The 15144-nt window shown below is 38.8% G+C and overlaps 1 protein-coding gene across 1 annotated transcript; it reads left to right on the forward strand.

The window, feature by feature from the left end:
• Nucleotides 1–2510: 2510 nt before the first annotated feature.
• LOC142388157 (protein sel-1 homolog 3) lies at nt 2511–9894 on the forward strand. Its single transcript, XM_075473111.1, has 22 exons — nt 2511–3024; nt 3263–3389; nt 3478–3599; nt 3683–3798; nt 3887–3948; nt 4035–4167; nt 4254–4386; nt 4495–4632; nt 4773–4978; nt 5059–5238; nt 5572–5691; nt 6578–6718; nt 6814–6876; nt 7001–7174; nt 7266–7393; nt 7479–7562; nt 7653–7743; nt 7854–7941; nt 8024–8133; nt 8230–8357; nt 8450–8552; nt 9181–9894. The coding sequence occupies exons 1-22, from the start codon at nt 2526–2528 to the stop codon at nt 9268–9270; spliced, it is 3036 nt and encodes a 1011-aa protein (XP_075329226.1). The 5' UTR covers nt 2511–2525; the 3' UTR covers nt 9271–9894.
• Nucleotides 9895–15144: the final 5250 nt, after the last annotated feature.

Raw genomic sequence — 15144 nt, forward strand, 5'->3', positions numbered from 1 at the left:
GGCAAACAGAGCTGAGTTTATTTTAAATAAACCAGACTGCTCCAGTGTGAAATCCCAATTGGTCCACTGCAATTATTAAATACAGTAACTTTCTGGATGTGGACCAAGTTACCTCTATAGTTAAGTTGTATCATGCTTTTGCGGTGAGAAAATTCATTGGCAACTGGACAGACAAAGTATTAATCTAGCTATGAAAAATAAAAAGTGCGGTAGTGCATCTGTGAACCCCGCCTGTCTGTGGTGAACGGGCATAAAACTGGCAGGTGGCTCTATAGCGCTCTGCACAAAATCAGACCATCGGACATCCACTTCCACTTGGTTAGAACCACTTGGTTCTAGAGCTGCAGCACTTGAGATAGCCTTTCAGAAAATGACATGAGGATGAGTAAATCCACTGAGGATGTGTACATTCAGTGTTCTAACGACCCTGATGCAAGATGTTAAATTGGCTTTTCAGTCCAAGAATGAATTGGATTCTCTGAGCTCGGTGTTACACCTGTAAGAACTTTGAGTGTTTCATCTTAACTCTTTGAATCTACATCGCCATTTTTGTAGACCGCACAAGTTCTACAAGCGTCGACATCCAGGGAAAGAAAGATGCACTTCCACGTCGGAGGCAGAATATTCAGCCAGTTAGTCGTCACAAACATAGCTGGGGTATATATTTTCCTAGCGCGATGCTAGTACATGATGATAGATCTACTTATGTTACTGCTTAGGGACAGGGTTGGTTTTTTCTCACTTTGAATACTTAATTGCTGTGTTATGAGATTTACGATTTCGAACGTGTACCATAAATCTTGAAAAGAAAACTGAAGAGAATGTGTTCAGCAACAGCACAACACCAATTCTCAATCTTTTAAATGTTGTGAGCAACTATTGTAAAACTATTACAACATGTATCCATGCAAATATCTGTATTTGCTTTACTTGGACTTGAACTCACTGGCTTCTGCTATCTTGTGCTTTATTGTTTTTTTCCTTTTTAGATGGACAAGAAAAGCTGCGCAGTAGATTGTCGGTGAAGGATGGGTGTTTGTAAGGGCTAATGTTACAAGGAAAATCATTTGCTCTGTTTAAGATAAAAATGTTAAAGTTGTAACCACTTAAGGTCACTTTTTTATGAAAGACTTGGCTCAACAAGTGTTGGGAGGCAAAAGACCATATGTGTAAAAGTGCCAAATTCCTATCTTTGTCAGAGGCCTTTGTATATGTGGTGTGTTCAAATCTTTGAACCCCTTTTACACATGACAGATCTGCACGATATATACAGTACTGTATATCCAGAGTTTAAATGCTGAATGTATTGTTCCTGTAACAGTATCATCAGAACAGTATGTTTACATTTGTTACAGAAATTTGCTATCCTCAGATTATTACAAAGAATCTTGTGCCAGTTTTAATGTCAGTTGCTTCGTTTAAGCACAGAACTATGCATCAGTAGTTGTAGGTGATTTCTAAAGTAATAGGGAGGCCAGTACGCTTAGGGTGCTCCTGATGAATGAACAACCAAAAAGTGCTGCAGAAGACACAATCCGTCTCCCCCAGCCTCAAAATGTAACAGGTGGATTGGATGTATAAGACATGTGTTTTTTTTGTTTGTTTTTGTTTGTTTTTTTCCAGAAGCCAGCTAAAAGATATAAATTTCCTACTGGTACTTTTTTAAAATGTCATTTGTACCTTTTTGCACGACAGCTGTAAATTGTTAATGCCACCTGAAGGTATGAGTGTATATGTGGGTGTTTTGTGTCTGTCTGCTCCCTGTATATTAATGCACTGCAACGTTGATGCATGTCAACTGTCATAACGGAACCTATATTGGGTTAGAAGAGTGGATCAGCTTTAGCTCTCAAGTCCCTACCCAACTCTCCTCTTCTTCATTTTGAGCTTCTATTTATGAATACATGCAGTATATTTGTACAGAGAAAAACGATAATTTTGCATCTACTGTGGTGGTCTAGACTTTGATGGCACTCCTGCATGATAGCAATAAACAATTTTGAATGAAAGACTAAAAGGTTCTTTTTCAATATATGCTTTCCTCTTAGAAAATAAACAAAAAAGGTGTTTCCTCCTTCAGTGCAAACTTACAAAGCTGACAGCATATTTTAAAGGTTAGCCCCAGAACAAATATTTGTGACTCAAAAACAAATATAGATTCTTGGTAGCAGGTAGATGCCATTGTTGTACCTTTGGCTGTATCTTAAATATTAGAATGCAACCCACTGCACAAAGTTCCTCCCCTATCTACTCTGTATATATACTAATTGGGAGGAGGTGTGCTCTGTTAAATATTTACCTATGACTCCGAGCGGAAGTGTAATAGGATAAGATCCGGATCTTAAAGGCTCTTTGTTTCACTGTAGCTTGAATGCCTTTATTGGAAAGATTAATAAAAAAAAACTGTGTAAAAGATGGATTTCCATGCGGTGTACAAATATTTCTGCCATTTTTGCCTCATTATGCAGGTAGGAGCTGGTTTATCTCCATCATCTCTGACACACTGCTTTATACAGATTAATGATATGCATGTCTTTTTTTACATACAGATAGTTTGGGGATTAGATGAGGTGACACTTCTAAATCCTCCAACGGAAGCTCTGCCAGACCATTTACTGGGAATACTTTACTCCTGTGATGAACCTGCTACAGTACAGCTGGACTGTGTTGTATCTTTTGAAACTGGCAGAATCTCCACATTCCTGCTAAGACAGTGGAGTTGTGTCCCTGGTGACCCTGAAATAAAAACTGTGAAGCTGAAGCTGCCGGATTGGTTAGTGTATCAAGCAGATGGAATTGTTCCGGACTCTCCTTTGGTGCTAAGTTGTCTCCTTCGAGCTTCAGTCGGATACAATGGATTTGATGATACTGAGAGGTCTGCCACAGCCCAGGATGTGGCAGCTTTGCAGCCAAAGCCCTTCTTTAGTCGACCTGTTAAACAGCATCAGCTCTGTATTGCATGGAGCAAACAAATGCTACAATTAAGTCAGAAGATCTTACAGAAACAATGCCCTTTTGAGCAAGGTAAGGTTCCAGAAGTAAGCCTGAAACTGCACATGAGAAGAACCTAAAATCAGAAAATAGTTGAACTTTGTAAAATTCCACACACATTCTGTCAGCAGCTTTGAATTTGAGAGCAAAATCCTCACAGATGGCTGTTCATGTTGAAAGTTTCACAAGTAAAACATATTGGCTTGTTTTTTTAGACGGTGATGCCATAGAAACATTGATTTGTTACAGATACATTACCCATGTCATTCAGAAACCGTGCAGTTCCTGTCCACAATTTATGCCTCAACTGGGGAAAATTTTGGCATCACAAAGACACTTGAGCCCTTCCGGAATGAGCTTTTGGAGTACTTGCGTCTCAAAGCCATCTCTTTTCCATGGTATGAAAAGCAAAGTTGCTGCATAGCTTTTTATTCTGTGGCTGCAGATGCTGGGTTAGCTAACAGGTTTCTATTGTGTATTTGCCAGGTGTACACTTTCAGTCTGGATATTTGTGACCAGGCATTGCCAAGAAAGCATGTGTGGCGTGTTTTATCATATAAATTCCCATGATAATTACGTCACACCAACACTTTTGCTCACAAATTTAGGTACGATTATGAATATTTCTCTCACCTCTCAAGTGTTCCTACTATTCCATTATATTAATTTCACATTTGCCCCATAAACACAGGCCAGCTCCATGTGCAGATAAATGGAGAATCTGAGGAGTCTTCTGCTTTTCTGTCCTCATTCACGGTGCCTTTACATGAGTGGTGCCAACTCGGTGTAATGGTCCAAGGCAGAACAGTGAGTATTCTCTTGTAGACAGAGGACATCATTTATCACGTGCTTAGTGGTCATGAAAATAAAGCGTTCAACTGTCACTGCATCTCAGGTGAATGTCTTTATGGTGTGCATGGATAAAGAACCAAGAACAGTTCAATTTACAGAACATATGTAAGTATACTTTTAACATAACAAAATAACTTGCCTGTATTACAAAAAAAAGTGTCCTGCTTATCTTTAAACATAATGTCTTTTAGGTCGAGGCATGCTGTTATGTTTGATGACACAGAGGGATATTTTGTAATTGGTGGAGGGAAATTTATACGAGGTGTGGAGGGTTATGTTGGACCTGTGGTCTATAACCGCAACAGAGCATCGCTCCACGTCATGGTAAAAACATTACTACTTCTAATGTACTGCTGTTGTAAAAGTAAAACTGCTCAGCCCATTTTAGTCATATGATTTTTCTTCTTCAGTCTGAAGGTATTCCAGATGTTATTAAGAATGTGAATCTGACCGGATGGCTGCAGACCTGTCAGGAATTTCATCTTGATATGACCGTAAAGATCAATGGCTTTTCACTCAAGGCCAGACAGAGGATAGAGACTGGTAATGGGCTTATATATCCACTAGATGGCGGTAAAATGACTTTTTGTGAGGGGGGAGAAAAATTCCTATACAACTGCCAAAGAAGTGACCCTTTTTACTTTTTTTCAGAGGCTTGTTTTGATGCTTTCCATCAGTGGATGGTAAAGGAGAGACTACCAACAAATCAGCAGTGTGAGCCGTGGGAGGAAACTGTCCCTCAAAGAAGACAAGCTGCTAGACTGGCCAAGTTATTAGTTTTCAAATACGGTAAGGAATGAAGTACACAAATCTGACATGGCTTATTGAACAGCATGAATTTGCAATAGCTTCTGATTCCTTCTCAATATCTGTGACTTTAAAAACATTATAAATTTGCCACTGAAATAGGTTTAATTCCTGCCTTGCAGGAGGGAGAGAAGTAAGCCTGCCAGCTGTGGGCAGAGCTCTGTACACCTTATCACTTCGCAAGCTGGGCAAAGCAAGCGACACTGCAGTAGTCAGCAGGTTATTACCCCTGCTGCTCCAAGCTGGCTGTCTGGGTGATAACCAAGCTCTGCACATGTCATCTGTGCTCTTGAGCTCTGGCCTGGGAGTCCAGAAACAACATCATAAGGTGTCCTTTATTGGGTCGGCCATAGCTCTAGTATGTTAACATGTCCAGGTTATCATCACATGGTTCTGTGTTTGATGCAGGCTTGGCTCCTTGCCCTGCTGGCTGCCCAAAGGGATGACCGGTTAGCTCTTCTACATCTTGGGCACCTGCATCACCGGGGACTTCATGGTCTCCCCACAGACCCAGATCTGGCCTATGCCTATTATGCGAACATCGCGAAACAGACAACTTTAGACCGTCAAAATCCCACACCGCAGCAGGTAATGTGTGTTTTGGACGCTGGGGAGTATAAGAAAATACCAGATCTGTTGACAATGATTGTAATGCAGAGGAACACATTACGTCTAATCTACACTTATTTCTTTTCATGCTATGTCCCCGCGAGTTGTCATCATCATTAAGTTTACCTCTGTCACTGTTCTCCATAAAATCAGAAAGATAACAGTGTGATAATAATGGTATTAGTACAGTGCTTAATGCTTCAGTCAGAGCACAGAGCAGGAACTGGTGCTATTTGGAGGTGTTTCTGTAGGGAACTGTACAACAGAAAATAAACATTAACATGTCTTTTCTTTTTTATTTCCCTTTTTTAGACATTTGTTGAAGCTGTTTACCTAAACAACGATGAGGTGTTGAACCTTCAGACCAATGAGGGCCATCACATCTTTCAGTGGCTTAAACTACAGGCAAGCAGGGGAGCAGCTGAGGCTGAGGTACCAGATCATCTTTACTCTGCTGCTGAAGCATCTTACAGAACTTATTCAAACTCCTCTGTGAATTCAGGCAATCTGAATTACTTGTGTCTCTTTGGGCCATGCCATATGTTACCAAACGCCTTGTTCTTCTTGCTACCTTTATGTCTGTGGCTGCAGGTTTGAGGTTATTACCTTGCTGTAGAGTAAAACCTGATCAGACACCAGCCAGATCTAATCAAATCCTCAACTATGTTTGTGAAATTTCAAAACAAAACATGCAGCAAACATCCATCATTCAACTTTTCCTGCAGACACTCACACCTTAAGCTCCTTCTGGCCCTTGAGTGAATAAACTGCCTTTTGTGACAGCTGCATATTTCAATGAGAACACAGCACCTACTGCATCACACTTCCCGGAGTCTCAAAGTAATCGTGTATGAGTGAGTCATTCATTTTCACCACAAAATAATGTTTTTAAGCTGCAAGTCTTAGTTAAAGAGCACTTTACACACAGAGTTCACTGCGTTTATGGCCATTAACCTTTTTAATTTCTTTGAACTTCTGCAAAAGAGCAGCATGTCTTGAAACCCCTGTCTGCAATGACATTCCTCCTATTCAACTGTTTCACATTCATTTTTAGTTAGTTGCAAATGGAATGTATGAAGATCAAATGTATTACATTTTTATGAAACATTAAAGCACTTGACAGAATATGACAACTGTTTAACAAATTAAATATTTGTACAAAACATACACTTTGTGCATGTTTATTTCTTCATTTAACATTTAAAGCAATTTCTTTGTTTTTTTTTAAATGCAATTAAGGAAATTTTCTTAATACATAAATGAGGTGAGGATGTTCAAGCATTCAGTGTTTAGTAAGAATTCAGCAACTGTCTTGCAGCAAGCTGTTGCACGCATGCTGTTCTGGGGTCAGCAAGGATTGTCTCCTAACATTGAGGAGGCTGTGAGGCACTACAGAAGAGGAGCTGTCCAGTTGGGAGACCCAGTGTCGATGTATGACTATGGAATAGTACTTTTACAGGTCAGATTTCTTTACTTTACTTTTTTTACTTCTTCCTTTGGCTTTAGCAATAATTTGCATCTACTCTTAATGAACATTAATGTTTCTCTCTGTAGGGACAGGGGGTTGAGAAGGACATTCCAAAAGCAGTTTATTTCCTGAAGAAAGCAATGGAACAGGTCTTCTATTGTTAAATGTTAACATCTAGTTTGATGCTTGTTTGTTAGCGATACCTTAACATGATGAGCCTGTTTTTTTTGGAGCAAACATCTGCTGAAGTTCTCACAGTAGTATATTCTGCAGGATTTTGTTCCTGCAATCAATGCTCTGGCCTGGTACTATGAGCAGTTTGAGGGCGACTACGAGCGGGCGGTGCAGCTGTGGGAAAAAGCCGATCTCCTCGAGTGTCCAGATGCTGCCATGAATCTTGGTGTTATGTATTCAATGGGTCTATATCCAGGAAAACCTGCCAACCAGGTAAGCTCAGCAATGACGACATTGTCTAGTTATACACAAACACACAAATTTTCTGTTCAGACAGGTGGAAATGTTTTGTCTTTTTCTACAGTATATGGCCTATAAGTACTATTTGAAGTCTGCAGATAGAGGGCACATCAGGGGAGGAGTTCACCTTGCTGAAATTTGGACCACTGGGATACCTGGCTACGTCAGCAGACGCCCATTAGATGCAGTTTTGTTAGCTACTAACATTTTTATTTATTTCACTTCATTTACATATTTTCTCATGTCTTCGCTACAGTAACTTTTTAATTTCCTCAAGGTGGGTCAAGTGGGCAGCTGAGCACAACGGATACTTGGGAAGCATCCTACGGAAAGCCCTGGATTCCTATCTCAAGAGTAACACGTAATGCTTTTCCTTGTTCACAACTGACATGAACCTGATCAGACCTCTAAGCAGTAGTTGCATCTCACTTACATTTGAGCTCATCTGCAGGTTCGTTTCACTGTTAAATTACATGATGGCAGCTGAATCCGGGTATGCATCTGCACAATTTAATGCAGCATACCTTTGTGAACAAAATCCGGTGAGTTGTTCAATAAAAAAAAAAAAAATGTCAGTGGATTTAGCCACATTGTCAAAGTCCTGTTTTTCATTCAGTCTACACCTCTTTGTTTCCACTCTGTATGCCAACAGGGAAATTTTCTGGATCCTGCTTATGCAGCACACTGTATGTGGAGATATTATAACCTCACAATCCAAAGTCAAAATCCTGACACTTATGGTAAAATTTGAATTAGATCATTTCCGGATTTGTGTATGAGTAAACTATACTTAATAGAGCACTAATTTTGTTATTTCTTCAGCCTTCATTAGGATGGGGGACCTCTTCTATGACGGCTATGATGGCAGGCAGAATGGCTTGTTTTCTGCAGCACAGATGTACATTCAAGCAGCTCTAAGGAACAATCCACAGGTTTCCTCAGTGTATTTTTTTATTCCAAAGTTTGCATGTGTTTGTCATTACAGATGTGAATGTTTGTTTGTTAATCGTACTTGTCGTTTTAAACAGGGATGGTATAACCTCGGCCTGCTTGTTGAGGAGGGTTACAAGCTGCCTCTTTCTGTACTGATTGAACTGGGTCTGTCAGAGTTATACCTCAAGGACAACATTTCACTTCTTAATGCTTTGTTTAAAAGGTCGGTTAATGATAGAAGCATGTACGTTTGTGGTTCATTTATGAAAGAGAATCATGTGTTAGAAATAAAATCTACATTTTCTTCTAAAAAAGATGCAGAGACTCGGAAGACACCAATTCATACTTACCTTGCAGCCTCGCTCTCTTCAGTGTATTTCTACAGTCGTTCCAAAAGGACTATAGTGTTTCTATTAAGGTTTGTACAATGAGCCAATCCATGCAAACTTCCATTTATCATTATAACTCATTATGATGAATGTTTTTAGGAGGTCACTTGTATATCTGCTTTGATAGGTACCTAAATTCAAAACTAGATATCAAATTTAGAAACTAACCAGCAACAACAAAAATCTTAGCTGTGAGATAAGGAAGTTTCTGAGAAACTCTGCCTCTCCAGGATGTTTTTTTTTTTATACCCAATCATGTTATTGATCTGTTGCTTATTTTTGCAACATGCTCTTTCAGTTGTCCCTTTTAGGACCACTTCATTTCCAGCCTCTTGTTACTCCTTATCTGAGACTTGTAACTGCCATCAAATTCAAGATGAGCTAACATTTTTCATGCAGTGGTAAAATGTCTCACTTTCAACATTTGATAAGAGTTTTTTTTGTGATCAACTGGGAATTAAATATTGGCTAATGAGTTTTGCAAATTGCTGAATTCTGATTTTGTTTGTATTTGATACAGCGTCACAATTTTTGGGAATTGGAGATTTAAAATATGAATTTTATTTATGTACAGGAGTAGGTTACCACTGCAGGCATATCAATAGACTCACAGCACTGTAATATTTTGTTCATACTCTTTGTGGTGTTTCCCCACAGGTCTCCACTGCTGTTGCTGTGGTTGTGGCTCCAACAATGTTCATAATCATCCTTGGTGTACTCAGAAGACGTGTCTTGTCTCTTAACTAGAACCAAGGGTTTTGATGTGAATCAAACTGAAGAAGCAAATGGCAAATTTAACCTTCACTGCAACATCACAGTTTATGTAGGCCTACCGCCCACTACTTTGGGACCACATGATTGTTTGAAATTAATGTCTCACTTTCAACATTTTTGTTTGAAATTAATGTTTGAAAATAAATGTTGTACATGTCTGTTTATGCATAAATAGTGAATTATTTTACATATAAAAAACCCAGGACAGGTCGCTTGTCCATCTCAGGGCCACATAGAGACAAACAAACATCCATATCATTCGAAGGGTTGACCAACACGCATGTTTTTAGGCGGTGGTAGGAAGCTGAAAAACCCGGAGAGAACCCATGCATCAACGGGGAGAACTCAGCAAAGGGCTAGGATATAAACTTTAAAGGAGTTCATTTATTTCTTAAAAATCAATTGTTTTTTTGGGGGGTTGGGCAGGAACTCACCCCTGACGTCAGTGTAACCGTTCTGCGCGTGATAGGACCAATTAAGAGCATGAGGCTAGAGAGGTGAGCTAATAGTTCTGTGGATATTTAGTGGTTACTATTTTTTTTAAACAGGCTCTGTCAAACAATATACCCTTATGCCATGACGAGTTTGAAAGTACTCAGCGGGGATTATTTTCCAATTGAAGATTGAATGTATTTATTAGTTAGCATTCATTTGTTGGTATTATTGTCGGCAGGTAACCTAGAAAATAAGCGTAAATTTAAACTTATCTGCAAAAAAATGAAACGGTCTGCATAAAGGATAACGAGTGGAAATTTCCGAAGGTCAAAAGGCTTAGATATTAATTCTGAAACTTCTTTGAAGAAACCTACATTGAAAGAAACTGCAATTTAAAGGGTTAATGGTGTTAAACGGAAACAGCGAGCTGTTCTCCATTTTACCGTTTTAGCTGCTAATACTATGCCAGAAAACGATACTGTCGGATAAGTTAGAATCTGCCTCAAGTGTTGCATTTAATTGTTTTCTGTTGTAATCGTTGTTGTTTTACTGCTTGTGTTTCTTTCAGTGGTGGGTGAGGCAAAGTGTGAACCACAAAACTGTTAACTTCAATAAACTAGAGCTGGGTCATTATCCCCCAGAATTAAATTTGACAAAATAGGTGCTAAAAAGGACATTTCTGGTGAGTGACTTAGGAAAATAATGTTAACTCATTTATTTGACAGCTTTAGTCTATAGTTAGCCAAATTATGTTAATTTAGGTTTAATATAGGTCCAAATCACTACAAATGTCATCTCAAATCACTTTATTATAATCCAATTCATTTTAATCCAATTATAATCCAGTTAAACAAAAGTTACTTTCCTAAATAAGATAGCGAAGTAGAGCTGAAATGTTTGCCTTCATTTGACCCTATATGAAAGCTCTGATGATGCTTATTATGCTTTAAATATCAACTGAAGTACAGGTTATTTATGTCCCGTGGTTCTCCAAATTGCTTTATCTGATTATATGTCTGATTATTAACCATAGCCAGAAGTTCCAGCTAAATACTTTTGCTACCATTCGGGAAAACTCATCATACAAAATTATATTTATTAAAACACCAGCATTGAGTATTATTTCAACCCAAAACTACAGTATGTAGGTTTATATCGTGTGCTGGTGCTTAATGCGACAGAGCAATATTCTTCTTCGTTTTTTTGTGTTGCAGGCTTTAATGTACTGGGTTCGTATTTTGTGCTGCTGTTGAAATTTTGTTGTGGTTTTCTATTCTAAGCAATGATTGTGTAAAATTAAATGGTGATGTTGGCATATGACTAATGTTCCTTTTGGACAGCAGCCTGTAGTCAGCAGGGCGACTGTCCTTCAGCTGAACACCAGAGTTCAAATCTCTGTGTCAGCTTGTATTTTTGTTGGAGTTGCATAATTTCGAAACCCTCAAGGGATTCTACTATCCATTTGGCCTGTGGTCTGATCTTCCGTTGATGAAGGGCAGTGATGAGGTTAATCAGGGTTGACAAAAAAAAAACCAACTGATAGAGTGAGGATTTAAACAGCTTGAGAGAAATATCACAGAATAAGTTTGTTAAATGTGTTGGCCTGCCATTTGGTGATAAATGTCAGCCTCAAAAATCCAATATCGGCTGAGCTGTTGAGTGAAAATGTTTATAAAGAACCTCAAACACATCTTTAAAGTTTCCTAAATGCAACATCTTGTGAATGAATTGTGATTGCTATTAATTTAGCATATATATATATATATATATATATATGTATGTATTAATTCATGGCATTCCTGCAGCATGACATCTGTCTAGCTCTCATCCAGTAATAAACAGCATAATATTTTAGACAGTCCTTTTTTTTTGTTGAAGCCTTATTGTGAATTTCAAATGTTTTCTATTGCCTCTTATGTAGAAAGGATATGGGACATGTTGTCCAGTATTACAATAGCATTCTTCAAAGATTGGGATTTAAGTGCACTGCAGCTGCAGCTGCAGCTCAGGACTTCAAGATCAAAAGCTGAAAGGCATGGAGAAATAAGTAGGGAAAGCAAACAGCACCACCGAGAGGATGTGAAATCAAATTAGTTTATACTCTTGTTATTTGCAAGATTGCAACTCCTGACAATCTACATTATCATTGCAATCTGTCTGCTTTCCTTTTGCGTCTCATTCCCATCTGCTGGTGTTCCTCTCTTTTGTTCTTTTCCCCTCAGTTTCTTTCCTTTTTTCCTCTCCTCTTCTCATTCGCTCCCTCCATCTTTGCTGCCTACTTGTCTGGTGAAAGGGAAGAGAGCTGTGCTAGTCATGGGTGTGGAGCCAAAGCAATGAGAAGGCGCTCACTGAGGCGGCACCGTGAGCTCGACTCCCTTTTAGGACATACAACAGAAACGCTACACAAGTTGAAGTTACAGTCCAGGTACCTCGTGTGTGTGTGTGTGTGTGTGTGTGTGTGTGTGTGTGTGTGTGTGTGTGTGTGTGTGTGTGTGTGTGTGTGTGTGTGTGCGTGTGTGTGTGTGTGTGTGTGTGTGTGTGTGTATTCAGGGTTCAGGAAGGAAAATTAAAGCCTTTCTCTGCTTAACTTGTAGACTTGCAGCATAACTTGAGAGTCTGGGGTTAAAAATGTATTTTTCCTCCCTTTTTGCTAAATTTTCAAGCTGTGGAATAGATATATCTGTGGGAAAAACATGTTAATAGAAATGATCTGCAGTGATAAGAATGTGTAGCGTAGTACTCTACAATAAATTTAAAACTTTTGCTGTTGTACCTTGGCTTACTATTACAGATGCTGCGCTGAAAACAACGTCTAATATTTGTAGCAGATAAAGTGAAGGATTTACTGCCTTTAAATTTGAAATTTTTCAAGACCATTATTGTATGGTAGCGAAACAGTGTACTCCCAGATTGATGAGGTCTAATGGCTGGTTTAATGGCTGATGATCAAACACAATGCTAGCTGTTAGCATAGTGTCTTTTTTTCTTTCTTTCTTACTTGGAGTCAAAGCAAATTGGTTTAATTTACGAGTGTGATTATGAAATGGAACCTTGTAGTTAATCTTTCTTTGGTGTAAAGACGTGAATATAAATGAGCGCATAAATGTCTCAGCCTGTTGATTGCGTTCTGCCTTTGAAAGTTTGTGCATGAGAGGGACATTAAAGGCATGGTTGGTAATCCTGTTCAGAAACACATTTTGTAATACTGGGTGAAATGGTCCATCTGTCCTGAGAGAAATCTATACAAGATGTATTTAGAAAAAGGGACGAAAATAATCAGACCTCTGTGGCAGCTGCAGGACTGAGAAAAAGCTGACCAATCCGAGATCAGCGTCCCGCTGATCTCGGATTGGAGCGCCTACAAAAACCAATCAGATGCCTCTGCTTTCTGCCTACGCCCCCCTCTGTCGGCTCCCTGCTCCGTGTGCGCATGCGGTTCTACCGGCTTTGGATGACGCACTGACGGAATGGGGAGGGGGGGGTGGAGCTTAGAGGAGGGGACACTTTCGAATCTTGCTAGCTCTCTTGCTAGCTCTCTAGGATTACCTACCATAGCTTTAAGTGAATTGAAAGTGAAAATGAGCTCAACATTTTTAGCTAAAAAAATTAAGATAAACCAAACCAATAAAATGCAGCTGAAAATAAAATGCCTTTCATTGACAAACGTTGTTTTTTTGGTGTCTTCTCCAAGAATTCGAGGGTGCCATGGTCACAAGCAGCTGGACCACTGTGGGATGCAGGTTAATCCCAGTGGGTGTACTGTTTTTCACCTTCCATCTTCTCATTCTATGTAGTCACGTACTGGGCGCCCACAGTCAAGGTAAAAAATTTAATTTTACTGTCCTTTTCCTTGGTTAGGCTTCAAAACAGGGAGCATGCACTGGGTCTCTTTTAAGTATGATTTAGTGAGCGAAACTGTGAAATCACCCATAGTTTTTTTCCAATGTCATCTTCACGTTGCATCTTCTGCTGTAGTAGTCTTTTTTTAAACCCAACACACTTATAGTTTAACATAGAGAGAGCTTTTCGGTCTGTACGTCAAACTCTCAATTTCAACCAAAAAGAAACAACAATTGATGCCAATTTCTAGAATTTTTTTTATTTTTTATTTTTTTTATGTTGGAATTTCTAAGAATAATGAAAAAAATGTTCACGGACCAAACATTTCTCCATTGATTACTGAAACCTCCATGTATGTATCTCGGATGGTAAAGCTTTGAAATTGATTTGAGGAATTTGGTCCTTTTTGAGCCTGAAGTAAATTGGACAAGTGAGTGGCGCTGGAGAGTATGACTTTCAAGCTGTTCAGACAAAACGACTTTTCATTGAGCCCTATTATTTATACTGAATTATGGAACTATTTACACAAGGACCTAGTACCACAGTAACCACAAAAAGTGAAAATAGCAAATTAGATCATAATGACTTGTGGGAAATATTGATGGAATTGGAGCCAGGTGCTGAGTGGCCTTCAGTAGTTTACCACTTCTAAGGTACTTTTGTGCTTGTGTCATGTCCAAAAGCGAATGACTTCATCCATCTTTGTCTGTTTGTGAGGGAGGTTGATTCAACAAAATATTTTCATAATCACGAACAGATGTGAAGGTTAACTACACTATAGTTTTATGTTTGGACGAATGCAGACATTATTTTATCCTGTACATAAAGCCTAGTTTGATATTCAGTTTTTACACTCAATGTTGAATATGAACATTGAATGAAAGTCTCCTCTAAGGCCAAATTCCTGGATTTTCATATGAGTAATCAATATACCATTTACCATTTAAAGTTGTAATGGGGTCACTGGTGGAGGTGCAGAAAAAACATTTACTTGGTATTTTCCACATTTAAATCTATTCTGCGGTTAAGGGGAAAAAAACGTAAAAAAAATGCTCAAGAAGAAATATGTTGTTTATGTTTATTGTGTATGTTGTAATTAGAAAAAAATAGACTACTGTGCTTATAGTTAGTGAGTCCATTGAGGCATGTAGTTGTGACTCTATCTGTGAGACTAGGATATGTGTTAAGAAAGAAAATTTTGACTGGGAGCATTTGTTTTTTCAAAAGGTTACAAAATAAGTATGACCTAAATTACAGCTTAAAGGTGCATTTAGATCAAGCTTTATCAACATGTGTACTTAACAAAAAGAAAAATTATAGTCAGCACAGCCTTAAGGCCAGAAGACCGTGGTGCCGAATGACGTGCATCAAAGAAGCTACTCCTATTTTTTTCTATTACAACCCCCCAACACTTATGGCAGCTGGCTGCATGATGACGCTTGTATGAGGCGCCATGTTGTATCACTTCTTGACATTGGCCTATTTTCAAGCATCACAACCCCTAAAAAAACAAAAAACATTTTAAAATTACTAGCCTACTTATTTCATACAAGAACATACATCCCGTAGCAG

Source organism: Odontesthes bonariensis, chromosome 9 (assembly GCF_027942865.1).
Source record: "Odontesthes bonariensis isolate fOdoBon6 chromosome 9, fOdoBon6.hap1, whole genome shotgun sequence".
In the NCBI taxonomy this organism is placed as follows: Eukaryota; Metazoa; Chordata; class Actinopteri; order Atheriniformes; family Atherinopsidae; genus Odontesthes; species Odontesthes bonariensis.

Bases quoted from the DNA above. Each gene is read 5' to 3' on its own strand.
- LOC142388157 (XM_075473111.1), top strand. From the start codon at position 2,526: ATGCATGTCTTTTTTTACATACAGATAGTTTGGGGATTAGATGAGGTG. The intron at 3,600-3,682 runs GTACGATTATGA...CCATAAACACAG, and splicing joins ACTTTTGCTCACAAATTTAG to GCCAGCTCCATGTGCAGATA. The intron at 7,942-8,023 runs GTAAAATTTGAA...TTATTTCTTCAG, and splicing joins TCAAAATCCTGACACTTATG to CCTTCATTAGGATGGGGGAC.